The following is a 21855-nucleotide window of genomic DNA, read 5'->3' on the forward strand; positions in this document are numbered from 1 at the left end:
TGCTCTAAAATATCCATTTCCTGCATCTTTTCACGATTTAAAAATCAGAAAATAATAAAGCTTTAAAAACGAGAAACGATTGTATAATTAGGAAAGTTCTTTTATTATCGTTATATTTAGTGACATTACAAGGATTTTTTTTAATTTTTAATAAAATTTAATGCATGTTATGTCAGCACGATTAGCCAAATAGTTTCAGCGCTAGGCTTTAACTCCAACGGTCATTTGTAAGAGTATGGGTGTGGATTATTTTTTTTCTTTCTTTAATTTTATTTGTGTTGTATACTGGAGCTTTTTACATTAATCAATTCGAAGCATTAATGACAAACCTCAAAAGATGCCAATATCTGTGCAAAGGTCCCTTTAAGATACCAATTATTGTCTGAACTTATTATAGTTATGATGACTGTGAATGTATTTATTGAATATGACTGCCTATATTTTATTGTAGATGAAAGTCTACGTTTATGGGTTATTGAAGCTTTTTCGTATGCTTCTATATGTGTCGACGTTAAAAATTCATGAAGGGATTGTCTGTGTTATGTTTCATTAAAGATATTAGTTCTGTGTGAAGAATGTTCGAGCGGTTTCTTAGTTGTACTATAAATGTAATATTTTCATCAAGAGTATGTAAGTTCAATACATGAACACAATGATATTGACATAGTAGGTCGTCAAAATAGTGTTGTTCGTGAAAATCAGCTTTTTTAGGAGTAATGTAGTATTTTTCTTCACTAAAGTGGTATATATGTTTGACTCTTTCACAAATATATCTGTCGTTGTTGCATTGTTGTTAAACTAATACGCTAACATGCGTGATATTTAATATTTTTGGCTCGGCTTCACAAAAGATTTTCATAAGTTGTCATCTATTTCATAAGTTGTCATCTATTTCATAAGTTGTTTTTGTTGTATCTGAGCACTGTGACCCTCTACTTATATGAAATCAAAATTATGTTCTACTATGTTCATTCCTTATATATGCTTGAGTCTGGTTTCAGATTACCTTGTACTTCTTGATGACATGGATGGACATTTAAATCATGAACACTCACCTTGCGAAGAGTTCCTGACAGATATCTTTGATACTATTGCAAAAGTGAACAATGTATGTGGTAGATCCATATTTTATTAAATATGACCTAAGAGCCGTTCTCTGGAATGTTTTCATAAATAATAATTTGATAACAATCTGTTAGCATATGTTAAAGTCCTGATTCCAATATTGTTTACAATGGTCCATATTTGGAAATGTTAGAAACTATATATTAGCTTGTTGAAAATGTGTTTTAAAATTTGGCAAAAACTGTTTTTATATTAATGTTTTTTTTCTATTATTAAATATGTGTACCACATTATTTTTAACTGTAGCAATAATGATATTTCTTTGCCTAGAAGTATGCGGAACACAATCATATTGGCACTGTCATCGTGTCTGTGTTGCCGCTTGCTACCAAGTTTAAATAATTGCATGGGTGTTATCTGTAAACAATCACAACACAATGTTTTTCATATAGCCCTTGACATGGACCTCCTTTTTTTCTATAATTATTCATAATTATTGTAGAGGCCAAGAACTAAACCCAAACTGCCACCTAGCATTACATGGGCAAGCCTATATGAAAACTCCGATGAATAACCCTTTTCACACAGTAAATATAAACTCAACTAAATTTTTACTTTTTATTAAAGGACCTTGTAACATAAAAACATAAAAAATGGTTCTGGCATATAATGTCTCGACTCCTAGCAGCAAGGGCCACCTGCGAACATGGCAAGCCCAAACTAACTGCAAATAACTAACTGCACAAATAAATTGTATATGAGTGCTGACTCCGGGTGACGGCCATCAGCACTCCCAACAAAATCATATATATTTTCCCCAAAAAATGTGCCAGGTAAAAAGCGTCCATCCGGCACTGATTGCCAAGGAACTGTTAACTTCAAGCGACTGTCGACGAACCCGAGGTGTCCGAACTGCCCCATCGGAAGTGGAGTCGTGACCGACCTGTATCCGACGTTTGGTACTCTGCGTCTACACGGCAAACTGAAAAACGCAACTCAAACCAGCAGAATATGTAATATACTAAAACCAAATCTAATACGGAAAACAATCAGTTTCCCCTTATGTTATTAAAATTAATGTGGACAGGCAAATAAAACTTAAAATAAATCTATATTTACCCTAAGCCTGACCAAATTTTTAAATATATAACGGACGCAGTAAAGTGTGACAGAACAACACTGTGTAAAAACAAACTACATGGGTTGGGTTGGAGGGGAGAAAATTTACAACCTTTTGTTTGTGTAGATAACAATGAGAAAGAAATTTTAAATCTGTAAAATTCGCTACTTCGGTTAAAAAACACCAACAATAAGAAAACTGAAAAACCAGCCCAGCAGTGGCCCAACAATAAACAGGTCTATTATTTAGTAATAGACCATATTATTGTAGAGGCCAAGAACTAAACCCAAACTGCCACCTAGCATTACATGGGCAAGCCTATATGAAAACTCCGATGAATAACCCTTTTCACACAGTAAATATAAACTCAACTAAATTTTTACTTTTTATTAAAGGACCTTGTAACATAAAAACATAAAAAATGGTTCTGGCATATAATGTCTCGACTCCAAGCAGCAAGGGCCACCTGCGAACATGGCAAGCCCAAACTAACTGCAAATAACTAACTGCACAAATAAATTGTATATGAGTGCTGACTCCGGGTGACGGCCATCAGCACTCCCAACAAAATCATATATATTTTCCCCAAAAAATGTGCCAGGTAAAAAGCGTCCATCCGGCACTGATTGCCATATGGCCACCCAACAACGCTGACCCAGCGGCCCAAATGCCCCAACCTCGAAACCAGCTGGGCCAGAGATGACGGGTGGCCACTTTCCCCAAAAAATGTGCCAGGTAAAAAGCGTCCATCCGGCACTGATTGCCATATGGCCACCCAACAACGCTGACCCAGCGGCCCAAATGCCCCAACCTCGAAACCAGCTGGGCCAGAGATGACGGGTGGCCACTGCCAAAGAACTTTGGCTGCAGGGCGGATGGACGCATGCTTGGAGTCGGAAGTAGTAAACTGTAAACACACGGCAAAGATATGAATAAAAACTAGCAGCAAAAATGCATAAAACCCAGCAGAAAAAAAAAATGCATAAAAACTAGCAGCAAAAAATTGCATAAAAATTAGCAGCAAAAAACTTTCTTTTTTCTTTTTTCATACATATGAGTAAGAAAAATATGCATACAAACTAACTGCAAATATCTATTTTTGGACTCAATAGCAACACCAACATACATAATGTTTGGGATTTAAAATTGTAAGAACCCCCAAATTTGTGCATCTAGAACTTCAGTAATGGATTGGTGTATTATGCTTTATAAATTTTTCAAGCCCTGCAGACATATTAGAAAGAAAAATATCTGTACCCAGAGTTGACAAGTGGACTCCGTCCTTCTCAAACAAATGTTCCTCAAATTTTCCAAAGTCAGAGTTGGCCAAGTAATGCCCTCCACATGCCAAAACCCTTGATGAACCATGACTATTAAGGCGCTTTCTTGCTGTGTCCATAGCAACTTTATTATCATAATATCTCCAATTTGACCCTGGAAGCACTGCAGACCATACAATCTTAACACTTGGAAATATCGACAGTATAGTCCTGAATAGCTCGACAATCAATTTTCGAAGGTCCACCAGTGACCGACGACCAAGATCATTACCACCTAAATGTAACACAATATAGTCTGGAGAATTACCCACATTGGCAAGCGAAAGAAATTTTTTCTTTGATTCTGCAAGTGTTAACCCACTGTACCCTTGCCACCAGATGATGTTGGGTTCAAGGCAGAGGTTGGCCCCTTCAGGTCGTAATCTTGCTGCTATGAAGGCTTGCTTGATTATTGATGAACCCAGTATCCAGATGGTTTTCCCTAAATACAACTTGGTTTTTGTTAGTCACATGAATCTAACTATATGAACCATACCTTTTTAATGGGGGTTATTTATTAGGCTGGGCATGACAACAGAAACAGGACGAACATATGTTTGGTAGGCATTGGAAGCCCATCTGCCAGCCTGTTTAATGATCTCCACTGAATAGCCTAGTTGGGAAGCTGCAGTTGCTGCTCCAATTCTGAAGGAGTGGGATTTGTAAGACCCATAATTTAGACCCAAAAGAGAAACCGTTTTCTTAAGAATAGCAGAAAATTGGTAACGAGTAATTGGTTGTTTGTTAAAGTGCAAAAACAAGGGACCAGGCCCTTGAGGACGAACATGAAGATACTGGTTAAGACACACAATTGGGCAAAATTCACTGTTTGACCTAGTAATTTTGAGCGCTACCCCTTTGCCCAACTGATCAGTTTTTGAATGCCGGATTGAAATGATTACCCCATTGTGATCAAATTGTAAATCTTCTATTGCCAACACCGCTGCCTGTAAAATACTATCACCTTTTTTAGGAACAGCTATTTCGCCAACTCTTAGAAAACCGAAAAACGCTAACATAAAGGCTGCAGTGAACAGTTTTGCTTCGTAGACACTGGAACACACAATATTAAGTTTGCTTACTATCCCTTGCAGTAACGAGAGGGTAATTGGAAGCCTATTATCGTGTGTTTTATTATCTTTTTGCATTCCTTCCACCATTTTTGAAACAATGAACTTTTTGGTAGGGTCAACAACATCAAGCAGCTTGCAATGAAAAGCTATAGAGCTTAAATATGATTTTGCTGTTTTGTGTGATAGTTTCTGTAGGGATAGCCATGCTACAAATCGAACCACCTGTTCAACTGTAGGCGGCCAGGCATCTGACAAGCCGTATTGCCTTTTAAACTCAGAGAATCTCTCTAACCCAACGATGTATGCCTTTTTTGTATTAGCAGCAAGGGAATTGTCTAGCAATCTATTAGCCTCTTGTTGCAGATCATCAGTAAAAACTCCGGCGGGACTGATTCTGGACTCGCTTGTGCCTCTGGTGCTAACTGTTGTAACCTGTGAAACTGTTTACGAGAAATTGCATCAGCAATGTAATTTGGAGTTTGATGAAATATGTACTGCTTTAAACACCACCGAGTATTTCATAACTAACAACACAAATGTTCTAACCAGAAACATCAAACGTTTCGACTTGGAAGACTGTTTGTTGATCACTTCTACCAAACCTAAATTATCAATATGAAACTTAATCTTCCTGTCCCTCAAAAAGACCCCCCAGAGCCATATTGCCAACAAAACAGGGACCATCTCTAAAAATGTTATATCTGATAAAATAGGTTGGCCTTGCCATTGAACAGGCCATGGGCAATAGGCCCAATTACCTCCAAAATAACAACCACAGCCAAGAGTAGCACCACCTGCACTATCAGTGTAAAGATGAATGACAGAGTTATCCAACCATACTTTATTTGGAATATGTACAACGCCATTAAAATCTTCAATAAATTGAATCCACATCAGGATGTCTTCTCTCATTTCACCATTAACTCTAATCTTATAATAGGACTTTTTTAAGCCACACATAGCATCATAAAATCGGCGCAAGAATGCCCTACTTGCTCTTACTGCTTGACTACAAAAACTCAACTTCCCAGTCAAAGACTGCAATTCTTTTAACGTAAGTCTCTTTTTTACTAGACAATTTTGCAAAAGCTTCAAAAGTTCTTCCACTTTTTTAGCAGGTACTCTAACAGTCATTTGCACAGTATCTAATTCCAGGCCTAAAAATGTCAGTACTGTTGTTGGGCCGACCGACTTTTCCACCGCAACTGGGACTCCCATTTCGGTGCATACTTCCTCGAAAGTAGAAACTAGCATGTTACAATTATTTGACCCAGCTGCACTTCCAAAAATAAAGTCGTCCAAATAATGATCTAAAGTTTGAATCCCAGTTTTGAAACTTACTAGCCAATGTATAAAAGTGGAGAATGATTCGAATAAAGCCGGAGCAATAGATAAACCCATTGGTAAGCATTTGTCAACATAATACTGGTTGTTGAACTGAAGCCCCATCAAGTGAAAGTCCCCTGGGTAAATAGGCATTAAACGAAAAGCCGATTTAATATCTCTTTTTGCCATCATTGCTGACGTACCTAAACTAAATAACATGTCAGCCACTTTGTCAAATGATGTATATTTAACAGAAATGTCTTCCACACTAAAACCATCATTGAAACTTGACCCATTGGGATACGACAGGTGTGTAATTAACCGCCAACCCCCGTCTGGCTTCTCTAAAATACCTAATGGACTTACTTTTAAATTGGAAATTGGTGGGACTTTGAAAGGACCTGAAATTCTACCTAAGGAAATCTCTTTGTCAAGTTTCTTTTGGACTTCTGAAAAAATGCACTTTTGTTGAAACCAAATTATTCGCTGAAGAACCTAGATGTGAACCTTTATAACCCAGCTTAAAACCTTGCTTGAAGCCATTACTTGGATATAACTGAAGATATTTAGAAATCGTAACAACATTGATTGGCGACTTGCCAAGAGACCAAACTGAGGTATTAGTATCTGCTAAACGGGCCCCGGAGCCCCTGAATTGGGCCTCTAGGTCGGAACGTGTAAGCTCTAGGCCTGTACGAGGTCTGGGTGACAGACCCCTGACAGACCCTCCTCCCAAGGAACTGGTGTTGCGAGGCTTGAGATGACATACCCTGGAAGGATGGTCGGAACCACAAATCATACAAGCATGTTTGTAATTGCAAACTGACCGTAAGCATCTGGTATAATTGAAATCATAACATTTTCTTACAAGATTCCCTGTATCATGAACTGGCTGCCTTGGAGGCCCCATACACAACAGCCAAAGCTCCATATCAATCATTGCCCACGAATTCGCTTGGTTATTACCCATTCTCAACCTAAACTGTTGATCATAAGATCTCCAACCCTCAGTGTGTCTTGCTGCCCCCAGCCTTATAGTGTGCATATACTTTAAGAGATCTTGCATTTTAACCGGATGAGCACTTAAATAAATGCTTGAGAAAATGAGGAATGCGTCAGTCCATTTAGCTATATCCACAATGCTTTGTTTCATGTTGGGCTTTACAACTAATTCACCCGAATTATTCAAAACCAAATGTTTTCCTTAATCTTCAGGAACTACCGGGGCCTCCAACAAACATGCCAGATCTACATATTGGCCTGATATTATTTTGTCTTTAATATACTGAGGAACATGATCACCTAAAACAGACTGAAAACTAGGAAACATGCATGGTAAAAAAATATCCTCACTAAAACCATTACCCGATTGAACAGCCGGATCTGGCTGGCTTGCTGCAGGCTGCATCTGGTCGCCCAGTTGTTGACTGAGAGGCAGCTGGTCGGGTTGATGGCCGGACTGTTGGTTTGAAGAACATTGGCCGAGTCGATGGCTGGGGGTGAGAGGCAGCTGGACAGGCTGTTGGTTGAGAGGCAGCTGGACAGGCTGTTGGTTGGGAGGCAGCTGATCAGGCATTTGGGTGGAAGGCAGCTGACGGGGTTGTTGGCTGGTGCCAGGTAGGTTTTGGCTGGGATGCTGGTGTAGTTTGACCGACGGACGGCGCCTTTTCCGGTTTCGCGTTTCCATGTGTGCAATAAAATAAACAATAAAGATAATAAGTAAATACCGAAAAAAGCCATATTTGGCTTATAGCTAACCCACTAAAATAATTAACAAACCTTTTAGAGATTTATTGCATATGAACTAAAACGTGACTCAACAAACTGTCTTGGTAATTATAAATAAATGCGCCATAAGACCACCTCTTAACTGCAGTAAGTACCGACTATTGCCGCATTGCCACAATAAAGTTCCTTTTACTATTGCTACATAAAAACCAACATTCATTTAAAGTGTTTATGATAAACCTGAACATAGTGCCCGCCCTAATTGAATCTGAAGCAACCCACTCTCCAGAAATTGAATAATAACGCTAAATATATTTTGACATTTTTGTGCTGACCAAAAGTAATATGTTTGTTTAACTTTAACACGCCACGGGAATTCCTTTATTTCGATTGAAATTTACCCTCTTACTGCCAGTGAGATATTAGCCTATTTTCAGAAAATAAGTATAACATGGTTATTTCACTTAATACACGAATGCATATCAACTACTTTTTCTCATAAAGCTTGAAATTGTTTTTGCTCTTACTACAATTGCTTAGATCAGACGCCATGTGACCGATCCACTTTTTCTCCACCACTGTACAGAAATCCGTAAACTACAGCCCGTAAACTCAGCATCCATCATAAATATCACAAGAATTGCTAAGAAACACCTTTTAACCACCGGCTTTTAACTTTATTTTACATATTTAATAAACGTTTACTAGAATAGATTAGAAATAATTAAAGGAGAAAATTTACAACCTTTTGTTTGTGTAGATAACAATGAGAAAGAAATTTTAAATCTGTAAAATTCGCTACTTCGGTTAAAAAACACCAACAATAAGAAAACTGAAAAACCAGCCCAGCAGTGGCCCAACAATAAACAGGTCTATTATTTAGTAATAGACCATATTATTATTGCACTAAATATATTTAATATGAACAGATACAAATTCTTATGACTGTGTGCATGTCGATGTCGAAATCTGATACAACTAATGTTTGCGGTGGAAAGCCGGCCTTCAGAGGACATCTGATGGAATACAAGGTTACCGGCCTATCATATGAGGACGCGCAGAAAATAATTTCTCAAATCAGCGGACGAGAAGATGAGGTATATGTTGTCTTGAATTTTTTTTTTTATAAATTTGTACTGTTTTTATTTTCTTTTTGTTGAAGTAACTGTTATACAGTTATCGTCAGTCACATACGCCGGATTATTTTCCTATATTAAAATTGAGTATTTGATTGTCGAGCTCGATATAGCGGTAACACTGTTCAAGTGTGTGTGTGTGAGACGCGACGAGGTGTCGCGTTTAACATACTTAGAATTTGGCCACGTACCAGCTTGTCCGGACTGTAACGTCGTCATTCATCATGAAATTTTAAAATAACTTACTAAGCACGACCATCAATAGGAGACGGCGTATCGCATCGAAACCCGGTTCCCTACCTCAAAGGTCAAGATCACATTGATTTTAAACGTCACACTGTTCCATAAAACAGTATTGCCAGACTGTTACTTTGTAATTCATCGTACAATTTATAAACATGAAAACCGCGGTTAAACGTTTGTAAACCCGTTTCTCCATCTCAACCTTAGGTCACACTTACAGGTCAAATGTCAAAATCGGTCATAAAACAGCCTATCCGGGCTGTACATTTGTCATTCATCACACATTTTAAAAATAACTCGCAACAAATGTCAACCATACAAACTTATGGTCAAACATAAAGATCAAAGTTATATTCGATCATAAAACAGCTTGTCCGGAATGTTGCTTCATCATTCATCGTGCAATTTTTAATTATTTACCATAAATATTCACCCAAGTTGGGACTCTTTGGTATGTGCAACAACCGTCTCCATATCGGATAGGTCAAGGTAACACGTAAATATCGCATATTCAATTTGGCCGTAAGGTCATAAAACATCTTTTCCACACTATAGTTTCATCATTCATAATCCTTTTAGCTACGGACAATATTAATTATTAATAATTATTAATTAAAGGTCGCCGTGGTTAGCATGGGTGATTTAACAAAAGCTGTAGAATGTCATAAGGCTGCAAAGGCATCCAATTGTACTAGACCCAGTTTTATCAGTCAAAGAATAGAATTTGCAGCAAACATAGCTGCATGCTTTCATCAGATGGGAGTTAACACGAAGACTGAAGACGATCGCAAGAAACATTTCCACGATGCGCTAAAAGAATATAATAACTGCATTAGTTTCAACAACCAAATTGGAATGGAGGATTCCACGACCTGTTTGACAATGCTTCGTAACCGTGCGGACATATTTTGTTACAGTGCGTATTATTTTGTTTAAGGGGACATATACGTGTGTTAATTTTGAAATGTAAGCCTATTGTATCGATGTATTAATATAGATTAAAGTGAAAATAAGATATAAATGCAAACAGTTTGCAGAAGGCATTAGTAAATGAAACCAGTATGAGCATAATTTGTAGTATTTTGTCTTCTTGATTGTTGAACAGGACGAACTAGAAAGAGCACTTACAGATGGGAAAAATATACTGAGACTTGCAAGAAAACTTTACGTTTCTCCACACGTAGATATCACGATGGCAATAGAGCGGACAGCGTTTTACTATTTCAAACTCGGAAAAAGCTTAGTGGATGAAGACGGAAAAAAAGGTAAATTATTAAAGACACAGTGGTGTTCTGTTTGTGTAAAAGCAAGTAATTGCACTTACACTTAACTCCGATTAAATGCAATATGTTTGATTGTTTGTATAGGTGGGATTAAACGATAACGTATAGCAATAATATTGGAATGCACGGAAACGAGTTTTGATACACTTAGTAAATGGTCGGTTCATATATATACAGTTGTATGGTTAAATGTATGTATTTTGTTACAGATAAAGGAACTACTTTCATGCACAAGGGTCTAGAGTTATACGAAGACATGTTAAGGGAGATCTGCCATGGTGGTCTTCTTCCTTTTGAAAACAACGACGATCGAGATATCTTTTCTGAGCTGGAGGAGCTTATAAGGAACCGTCTGGATCCTGTTCAACCGAAAATAGATCAGTCCGTTTACGTTGAGGTACTTCGTCACATTGAAAACGGCGACAGTTCAATGTGTGACGGTCCAAATAATGTAGCTTATCAGCATTTGATTGAATGGCTACGAAATCGGAGGATGCAGCTTCCAACTAACCAGCACTACAGGAACGCGAAAGGTCTGTTAAATGGACGCCGTTATTATCTTTTTTTTATCTCTATACTCAGTAAACATGTATGACAATAGTTTTACAAAACAAATATTTATATCCGGCATGTTTTACTAACTTTCGTCATGATTTGTGTTTTCCTAACATTACTTTTATTTGATTTAGCAAATCATATCAAACTGATGGAGAAACTCGGTCTAAGTAAGAAAGCCATCGAGAAAACTCAACGCAAGTATCAGGTACCTGTTATTTTTTGCTTAAGTTAGATATAGCCGCAATCTGTAGTATGTTGATAATCGGTCGATAAATATTCTTGCGAATCGTTTGTCTCTTCGAAATACAGCAACATCTCCGATCTTTGTCAAATATGGGTAACATTATTTATGTTAACAGGGTTTCGAACTTGGAAAATTCAACAAACTTTTGAGCAAACAGTACTCGTATGTCCCCGATTCTGAGGAACAGGAACGTGGTAGACAAGCTATTGTAGCTGGTGCGGAATTCATGCTTGATCCAGATAAGAATATGGACGACTCATCTAATGACTGGACTGACACTGACGAGTCAGAATCGAGTTCTGATGATGATACTACTGCAGACACTCATTATGCTATGGTTTATCTATGGATGTGTATTCATCATATCGGTGTGCGGAATACATCGCCAACGTGTAGCTGGTTACCACTCAAAAGGCTACATTCTTCATCCGGTCTTTATGAAGCGTGGTAAAAATGTTTATATGAACAATATGTGAACAATATCAAGGCCTAGTTTGTATCTGGCATACGTGCGTCAAATCTTAAAAAACCTTATTACCACTCAAGATGCCTCATTTATGACTCGACATTTTAAATCTTTGGCAAAATATTTACCTTGACATTTTCGAGGATTACTTAAAATCTGGGTCACTACGTCACTACATCAAATATTAGAAAATCCGTATTGTTACTCTAGGGACGACATTGATGACTCAATCTTGACGAAACTCGGTCTGAATATTTTTCTTGACAATGCTGGCCGAGTTCGAATCTGCTTCGCGTTCGTTTAAAAACTATGACACCTGGTCCATGCTTACAAAAACCTTGGTACCACTCTAGGGTATGGTGTATGACTCACTCTATATCAAACTCGGTCAGAATGTCTATATTAACATTGTATACATTGGGTTTGAGTCTAATTCATGTGCGTCTAAAAACAAATCATCAAGTCAAATCTTATAAAAAAAAACCTTCGTTACCACCATAAACGACACTTTTATGACTCAGTTTTGATGAAACATGGTCAGAATATTTATTTTCACAATAAATAGGCTGATATATACGCTGAATTTCAACCGAAGCGTTGTTCATCGGCAGAATTCTTTTAATATATTTTCGGAAACGTAGTTTCTGTTTGATGTTTTTCCATCTCGTTTTTATTTTATCAACAAATTTTTTTTTTTAATGTTTTATCAATTATAGATAATTTAATTAGTTCATTTTGTTATAACTAACTTTCTAAATATTTTGTTTCAATGTATTTTATGCGTTTTGGATATCAAGCAATATTTATATTTTGATCTAAATTTTACGTCATTATCATTTTGACGTAATAACCATTCGGATTTAGAGAAACTAACATTTGTTAGGTAAATAAGTAAAACAGTGTTCGGTAAAATTCAATTACATTTAGTTTTAAACTCGGTGTATATATTTTAACAAGTTTTTTTAATTATTGCATTATATAAATAATTGTGTAGTATTGTATTTTTACCAATTTATGAATGCAACATGCATATTATGACGACAACAATCGCTTAAGCAAACGAGTAAAATTATAAATGCTTCCTTGCGTTGTTTATACGGTCAGACTTTAAAAAAGCACACGCATTTCTATTAATACAATATACGCCCTAGCGTGCAATAGTACAAATATTACTTAATGGGACTAGGATAGCACTGTAGGAAAAAAGGGCTTTTCCTGCATCATATGTAACATAAATGCATTACACGTAAGGTCAAATAGCCCATGAGCAGAAAAAATATGAAAGTGAAGCGAAAATAAATAATAATCCATATCGTCCAAATGGCATATACATTACGCCATATAACTTTTAATATTAAAAGGGTCTTACAGTTATCTTCTACAATAGAAGTAATTATCACCATTTTTTAAATTTTTAAATTTATATAACTACATATCTTATTGATACATGATGACTGTATAAATTTGATTAACAAGATATTGTCATGAATACGACATGCATCTGATAACTCATCTTCTAGAGCCATAAACTAAGTGGCTTTCTACCAGCATGTCACGTTGAAATGATTTTGTTCCATTACTATTTCAGTTTGGGATTGCTGTTGGTAAAAAAGTACCATACGTTGATATTTAAAAGAATGTATTATGTGAGTAATATAGTGGAATTTGGTCAAAGTCCACATTTTATACGGTGACATGTTTGCAAGCTTCTCTTATTGTCCCTGAATTATACAAAGTATAATATACTTGATGTTATATAATATATTAATGATATAGTATACAGTTTGCTTTACACTGATTTCAGATTTGTTATAATCATTAAAATGTGTTTAAAACGTTAGTGTTTATTCAGGTACTGACACAAAAAGGCATGCCTTTCATTGTTTTCCAAGCAACTGTTATATTATTAAAAATCATACACAATAATGATTTTTTAGCTCGGTTGATTTCGGAGAAAACCCGAGGTATTGTCATAGCCAGCTCGTCGTCCGCCGTCCGCCGTCTGTCGTCCGCCGTGATAAAACTTTAACCTTGGCTCTAAAAATCAAAGTGCTTCCACCTACAACTTTGAAACTTCATATGTAGATGCATCTTGATGAGTTCTACACACCAAACCCATTTTGGAGTCACTAGGTCAAAGGTCAAGGTCACTGTGACCTCTAAAAAAATTAAATCTGATAAGCTTTCATTTATTCAAAACTGCACCCGCAGCCGAGCGTTGGCACCCGTTATGCGGTGCTCTTGTTTTAGCTTTTACTATCTTGTTCAATCAAGTAAGAGATTTATTGTGAATGCCTTCAATGAATTTATTTGTCAAATTGCCAAATTGCCAGAGGTGAAATCTCCATGCTGAAAGTCATGCGAAGAATGTAAAAAAGTCAACTTTACATGTCATTTACTTTAATGAAGGATCGAATGTAAAAAGAAACACAAACTATACTCTGAATTATGAATAGGTACAATACAAACCCAAATAAATAGTGCATTATTATGCCTAGGCATATAAAGATTCATTCAGCATACAAACTAAAAAAGAACAACACTGAATAAACATCATATTAAATGATACAACATCACATTATGAAACATCATTTTATCCTTCGATGCTTCAAATTAATTCAGTTAATTGCAAATTAAAGGGCAAAACGGAGTCACACATGCCAACATTGTACACTAACCATTTTGTCCAAGGTAATGTTTCTATCCCGACTTGACTCGAAACAATCATGTTGAATTTTATTTTACAGTGCATTTTACTTTTGTCTTACTAAACCAATCACCTTTTCAATGTGAATTTTTGTGTAAGCAGTATTCCGAATTATTTCCAAATCTAGAGCACCCAGTTGAGATTTGTTTTCGTGTAATTTCCTCAACTTAAAAGCCTCAGTTAGACAGTGGAACTTGAACTGTTTTTGTTTTGTTCTAAACTCAAAGAAGTTTATTTGATGTGCTTGTCGATGGCTCTTCCTCCGTATTCATTGTAAATAAAGTAGATAATTCCATGTTATGAAATCCCTATCAGATACTTGGCAGTGTTTGCATTTTTGTAATTCGAATGAGTTTTGCTGTGTTAAACCAAGTTTGACGGTTTCTCACTACTGACCTCAAAGCAGTCGATAATGGCTGCCAGGTTTGGAAAAGTTCAAAAGTTTGAAATTTGTCCAGTATAATATTTGACATTTATGATATTGTCCGCGAAGAATGGAAAGTCCAATTTCTGGGTTTTCTTTTATTTCTGAGGCCAGCATATTAACAGAGAAGCCTGTGCAGTATACCCTCATTTGAACTGTGCACGTTCACATCAACATCATTCTGTTATGGCTTGCCTGCCTCGGGCTCAACATCCTCTGTAAGTGGTGTTGAGCAACGAACTTCCAGTATCGTTGCGGGAGTTGTCCTTTTTTTCAACATAACTTTTAACATCTTGTATGTGGAAATGTTGTGGAACTGGATTGAAGAATAAGTATTCGACCTATGTTCACTGAAGGTTCCAAGTCCGAATTAAGCTGATCATACAATGTTGTCGGCGTGATTGAAACTATATATACGAAATACATAAAGTATCTTTATCCTGAAAATCCTTAACTGTCAGCCCAAGTTTTAAACTATGATCGGTCTTATTATTATTTCCAGGTCAAATATCTGGTTGATCTCTATTAACCCAGCAAAAACAGAATCTGTTTTTTTTTCTCACGTTGATGTTTATAACGTTATAAACCTCAACATCCCACCGTTTAATGCACGCAAGTCAGGTCCCACAATTAACTTGGATTAACTTTCTCAGATGATTCAAAATTGGCAACCACAATCTCTTTCATGGGTGACAAGGCTTGGTCTGAAATCGGCATCCACCGTTCCTTTAAGTATGTATTATCTGGCACAAGTTTAGATATAATTCATCTTTCATTTATCCGACCCCTTTTGGAGTATTGCGATGTCGTATGGAATATGAATTAAGCAAATCAACCACCTGTTTTTAATTTCCCTAAACGTTCTTTCGGAAAGAAAAAGCCAGAGCAAACTTCATCAAATACTCGCTGGTTTGCACCTGTCATATGGTTGCAGTATGACTAATCCAAAGACTGAGGTCACTTCAAAATTCAAGCACCAGAAGCCAAATAAAGAGACCGTTGAGAGACATGTGACACCATCGGTCGCTGAAAAGTTTGTATATGGGAGAGCTGTTTCCCGTATTTGTTTAAAAGTTTTCCGGTGTTATTGCTGAAACCATCATTATGTTTTTTTTAACATTGCATTTTTGATTATAGTCAGTGTATTGACAGTACTGGATGCTTTTAACAATAAAAGTATTTTTTTTTATATAACTAAGACATTGTGGAAAAATAAATCACAGGAGAAATGTATCACGAATGTGTTTCGTCTTTATTAAAATAACTCCTCACTCACTTCTTTTTAATCGATTTCTAGTTATTGTCGAATTGCATCTAAGTAATTTAGAAAGTGTCACAGTTTGAATTGCCTATACATTGTTCACATTCATACTTGAATTTGTGATTGGCTCTATATCGCGCAATACTCGACGGATACCAGCAGTTTAAAAAAAAGCATAAAATGCATTTGAATTATATTAAGATGAAATTGCGCTGAATCGATCCTCAATATTTTAAACGCCCCATTACTATTAAGTAGAAAAACATATAAATGAATATGATATGATAGTTTGTATTATTAAGTGTATTACTACTTCATTCTAAAAGCCAATACTCCGCATATGTTACTGAACCTAACAGTTAACTTTTATAATAGTAAAAATATAATTTTTTAGACATGTTCTTGAGCATGTGAGTACCTTAACAAGACTTAGTCTGCCTCTTTATACGAGGGTATCCATCTACATTTGAGCCATTAATGAGAGTACATACGTGGTGTTTGTAAAATGTATGTGTTTTATCTTTCCTCTGGTGTTTACTTTCATTAGTAGTCAATCGGATGTATCAACAGGATGTCCTTTACACCGGTAGTAGCAACACAAGAGAGACAACTCGTTAATTAATAACTCAATGTTATTGTGCTGCGCACATCCCATATTTTTCGGTACCAATATTTAATTTAAAATATTACGTGTGATTTTTCACACTTGCATGCGCTGAACTGTAACCATGTACACATGAATTACTTGCAAAATACAGACTTCATAAAAAATTACATTGCGATATGGCGTTTGTTCAATATTACAGCTGATATACGTTGTTTTTTATTTTTTAAAAATAAAAATCATAAAAAGTTGTGATTTTTCATGGCAGATGTGTATTCCATTTAAAATAAGTCAACAGTTCGCTATCTCTTATCTAAGGCGCGTTTATACAAATGTACCTTATCTGTTCAGATACCAATTGCGAAATAATCGTTTGATCTACTTAGATTCTGCTGATTTCATAGTTAATTGATAACACTTTTAATAAAATGTTTCTACAAATAGGTTTGTTTTATATGTAAATATTGTGAAAGGCCAGTTTTATTGATAGTCTGAGGTTCGTTATGTTTGCACGCGCCCGTTTGCGAGCAAGCGCACATTACGTACACCTATTGACATATTACAAATACCACAATCTCCAATACATGGAACATTCAGATCTATTAATGTCATTAAATAATAATAGGTGGACCCATTTCTTTAAATGGCAGTTGTGCAAGTCGTGAAATTGTTCTAGTTGCAGATTCTACATTACCACTACGAGTTGAAATCGCAAATGTTAATGAAAAGTGTCCTGTGCTTTATAGCTAATAGCAACTTAACCAACATGATTCTAGTTTTGCGGAATATAACTTAAACCTTAAAAAACGCCAATATACTACTGTATAATTGCGTTTCTCCGCATCCATAACAATATTTAAAACATCACGCACATAATAAATCACGTACAGATAAAATAATCATTCAAAACTTAAATCGTTATGACAATTCATGTTTAACTATTTGAGAGTAGAAGAATAATTTGTGTCCGTTTTCACAACAATTATTTGCTTAAGTAAATCAGACAATAATTTTATAACAGTTGACACAAGTAGCGAACAATTAAAGCTTAAATTTAAATACATGCATATCATTATGTATAATTAATATAAATAAAACATACACAATATTGGGACTTGGAATTTTTGAAAACATACAAGCCAATTATACTCAAAATTATTAAAAGATGGTTAGGTTGCATGACAAATTAAATATACGTTTCCAAGAAATAAATCTGTATTCCGACTTGATCAAAAGAAATGTCCATTTCTTAAGGGTTCCTTATCTCTTCTGGTATGAAGCGATCTATAAAAACAATTCTTGTTTGGTTATTTACTATATTATTCGCGTGCCTGCAACATTGTGGTGCATTTAATTAGCAAATAAGTCGAAATAATACGTTCTGGGTAGCGTTAATGGTGGAACTGGGCTGTTGTCTAAAATTGTCTGTATTCAGTAGAGATTGTTACAGACCTTGAAAATTGTCCTTTTACAATTGGATAAAATGGAATAAGAATTGTAAACTTATAAAAACATGTCCTTCAAATAAAATTGCGCCGTTAGTTCAATAGTTTAATCATCGGCGATTTCGCGTGGTTGACATCAGTATGTTTTGGTTTTGCATGTTTAGTGACCTTGAATTAAAAACTTGACACAGATATGTAATCCATTCAATATCTAGAAATTCTTGCATGACGAAACCAATAATATTCACTATAGATTGATGAACGACTTTATGGCAGAGTTAATACGATATTTGCGGATGGTTGTGCTTCGCAAATCTCTCCATTCAAATATGACAAATTACCACATAAAACAAATGATTTGTGTCGAATCCAACACCTGAATTCCGGAGCCAGCACTGGCCGGATATGCGTGGCAATATGTTATTACAATTGATGCGTTTTATCTTTTCTCTATATCAACATAATGACAGATATTTAAGATTAATTTGTCTGTTTTGTTTCAAGCATGCCGCTTTATTCTCAGTATAATAAGCGCACGTATTTTAAAATTCAGTGTAGCGAAAACATACTGCGGACATAAAAAAGTAAATTTCAAACAAAAGCTCCAGTTATTAAAAATCAGTTTAAATGAATAAAACTATCAAACGTTTATCATGCGTAACGACTGAATAAGAAAACAGTTGCCTTTGGAACTTAACGTTTTAGTTGTTAATTCCCAGTATTGAACACATTTACGTAACATCGGTGTATTCAACATTTGTGTTCCAAATGGATATACCGTATAAGATCGACAAAATTAATGTCTTTTTCATCATTTTGTACTAATATTTTTTTCATTAACTATTAAACCCTTATTTTGGTCTTTGATGTATATCTTCTAGATTTGTTAATATCATTCACATTTTTTTCTTGATGTATACGTTAAGATATATAAATCGAATTTCAAGATTTATTTAATTTAACTGTTTGCAGTATTGTATATTAATTTTAATTTGATTTTGAAATATTCCCTTACGTTAATTTTGAGGTTTTTTTTGCCTGTAACAGCCGCATAGAAGAGACAACTTGTTAATAAATAACTTATTGACGATGCTGCGATGCAGCTCGTCTAAGTTATACCATGAAAAAATTCTTCACAATGGCGACCTATGTAAAAGACCGAGCCAGTCCGATTGAGATAGCTCGATTTTTTCTAATCGGCATACCTCGCTGATTATCATTGATACAGGTAAAGGAAGCTCAGCTATAAATAGGACAGCATATTCTGGGAAAAAGATTTAATATTAGTTTGAAAACATTAATTTTAAATCAATTAAATGTATATTCAATCCATTATATGTTTATAGATCAATGAAACAACTATACATTTTCTGTATTGTATTTGACATTTGTCGTGATTTTGTAAATAAATTGCGAATGAAAACGTGTATAATTAACGTTTAACGCGATCATGAGTGTAAAAAAACGAATTATTTCGAACCTGCCATTTGTAAACGTTATAGCGAATATGGTATATAAACAACATAATAGCCGTACGATATCTATGAAACTCGCTTTTAAGCGTGCTTTCTCATTTTGCATATTTAATAAAATTTTCAAACAGAAATCACAGAGCCATATCAGTGCACATACTATGTTTGATAATTCATTCGTTTGTTGGTTATTGTTTGCTGTTTTAAACACATATTAGCTCATATCGCGGAGATTTAGTTAACCTTACCATGTGTTCATGGGCGAACTCACGTATTCAAGTGCTCTTACGACTATGTGCTCATACCTACTTTCGGGAATCAACATAAAAGTATTGTCGTACTTAACGAACAAACATGCCTTATATTATTGAATTAGAGGAAAAAACAATAATCAAAAGAGAAAAAGTTATATGTTCATACACATGGGCATGTGAAATCACATCATTACACAATTATCATTAACTTAGGAAAGGAAACAAAAAAATATATAGTTTGGTATGATATGCTTGTGAAATTAAAGAGCATTGTGTAATTAAAGAGCATGTCAAGTTTTGAATATATCTGCTGAAACGTTATGTTATAACCCACAAATGTTTTACTGTTACAGAACGTTTTTAAAGATAAGTGGTACAGAAAATGCACGTCGAATATTTTTTAAAAGATATTTCTTGTTATATTTGATCAAGAATGTAACCCGTCTCCCAGATTCGCTGAATTGGTCAAGCTCCCCATGGGTACTTCTTCCCCGTACCCCCAAAATTTTCGTACACATTTTTTTTTAACCAAAATGTTCGTACCCACATACACAATTGTGGTGATATAGATAAACTTAAATTGATGCTTTTATATCCATCCTTTTCAAAAGCATCGTCACACCAGTACTGTCAGTACTTTGATTTTTATTGTGTTGAGTACAGCTCATTTTTTTCGGTGCCACTATTTTATTTAAAATGTCGCGTGTGATTGTTCACACTTACATGCGCTGCACTGTAACTATGCACATATGAACCATTTGCGAAAAATACCGACTACATAAATCATTGCATTTTGATATGCTTTGTGTCCATTATTACAGCTGCTGTACGTTGTGTTTAAATTTTTGAAATAAAAATCATAAAAGTGGTGACCTTCCATTGGTTTTCTATTTGAAATCAATCAACGGTTTGCTTATCTAAGGCGTGTATATGCAAATGTAGCTTATCTGTTCAGATACAAAATGTGAAAAAGCGTATGACCAACGTTGATTGTGCTGATGTCATAGTTAAAATGGATAACACTTTAAATAAAAAGTTTCAACAACTAGGTTTGTTATATATGTCAATATTGCGAATGGACAGTGTCATTGATTGTCTGAGGTTCATTATGTTTGCAAGTGCCCGTTTGCAAGCACGCGCGCATAACGATCGTACACCTTTTGACATTTTAATTTTACCACACTCTCGTATACATGGACCATTCAGATCTATTAACGTAATCAAATAATAATTAGTGTACACTGTTTCTTTACCACTACGAGTTGCACTCGCCCCTGTTTGAACATTGTCATGTGCTTCAATTTGTCAATAGTAGCTTAAATTTCATGATTTCTAGTTTTGCGGGATTAAACTTAAATCGTAAATAAACGCCAATTTACTACTGAATAATTGCGTTTGACTCAATCCCTTACAATATTAAAATAGGACGCACATAATAAATCACGTACAAATCAAATACTCATACAAAACTAAAATTGGAATGACAAATCATTTCCAACTAGAACAATAATTTGAGTCCTGTTTCACAGCAATTATTTGCTAAAGCAAATCAAACAATACTTTTATAACAAGTGACACTAGTGTAGAACATTTTAAGCTATAACTTAAATACATGCATATCATTATGTATAATTAATTAATATAAAATCTACACAGTATCAGACTTGGAATGTGTGAACACATTTTAAAGAAATACATTTAAAATTAAAAGATGGGTAAGTGTTTGGATTCGTGACAAATTGAATTTACGTTTCGTCGTTACGTTTCCAAGAAATTATTGTGTATTCCGCCCTGGTCAAAAGAAATGTTCATTTCTAAAGGGTTATTTATCTCTTCTTGTCTGATGCGATCTATAAACCACAAACGCTTTTGTGGTTATTTTCTATAGTATTCGCGTGCCTGCAACATTTTGGTGCATTTCACTATCAAATAAGTCGAAAGATTACGTTGTGAGTAGTGTTTATGGTGGAAATGGGCTTTTGTAAAAATAGCATTGTTGTTTAAAATCGTCTGCATTCAGGCAACATTGTTTTCTTAAAAGTTGCATGTAAAAAATACATTCACAGTTGATTTTTTTTTATTGGGATCAATTTGGAATTGGACGTGTACACTTATCAAGACATGTCC

General features: G+C 35.2%; 1 protein-coding gene and 1 long non-coding RNA gene across 4 annotated transcripts in view; one reads left to right on the forward strand and one right to left on the reverse strand.

Moving 5' to 3' along the window:
* Positions 1 to 13273, forward strand: part of LOC127853145 (uncharacterized) — a 29364-nt gene extending 16091 nt beyond the window's left edge. Inside the window, exons 13-19 of the long non-coding RNA XR_008036504.1 lie at positions 1002 to 1108; positions 8561 to 8728; positions 9629 to 9926; positions 10116 to 10275; positions 10503 to 10826; positions 10983 to 11056; positions 11211 to 13273. This is a non-coding gene — a long non-coding RNA (uncharacterized LOC127853145). The remainder of the gene's footprint in view (positions 1 to 1001; positions 1109 to 8560; positions 8729 to 9628; positions 9927 to 10115; positions 10276 to 10502; positions 10827 to 10982; positions 11057 to 11210) is intronic.
* Positions 1670 to 8525, reverse strand: LOC127853144 (uncharacterized). Of its 3 annotated transcripts, none has more exons than XM_052387379.1 (2): positions 7269 to 8525; positions 1670 to 2047 (listed from the first exon to the last, which is right to left on the reverse strand). In XM_052387379.1, the coding sequence occupies exons 1-2, from the start codon at positions 7588 to 7590 to the stop codon at positions 1944 to 1946; spliced, it is 426 nt and encodes a 141-aa protein (XP_052243339.1). In that variant the 5' UTR covers positions 7591 to 8525; the 3' UTR covers positions 1670 to 1943. The 3 variants fall into 3 exon arrangements, with proteins under 3 accessions (XP_052243339.1, XP_052243341.1, XP_052243340.1); XM_052387381.1 differs by lacking the exon at positions 1670 to 2047 and adding an exon at positions 4390 to 4557; XM_052387380.1 differs by lacking the exon at positions 1670 to 2047 and adding an exon at positions 4390 to 6673.
* Positions 13274 to 21855: the final 8582 nt, after the last annotated feature.

The sequence above is a fragment of the Dreissena polymorpha genome, chromosome 12 (genome assembly GCF_020536995.1).
Source record: "Dreissena polymorpha isolate Duluth1 chromosome 12, UMN_Dpol_1.0, whole genome shotgun sequence".
Taxonomy (NCBI): domain Eukaryota; kingdom Metazoa; phylum Mollusca; class Bivalvia; order Myida; family Dreissenidae; genus Dreissena; species Dreissena polymorpha.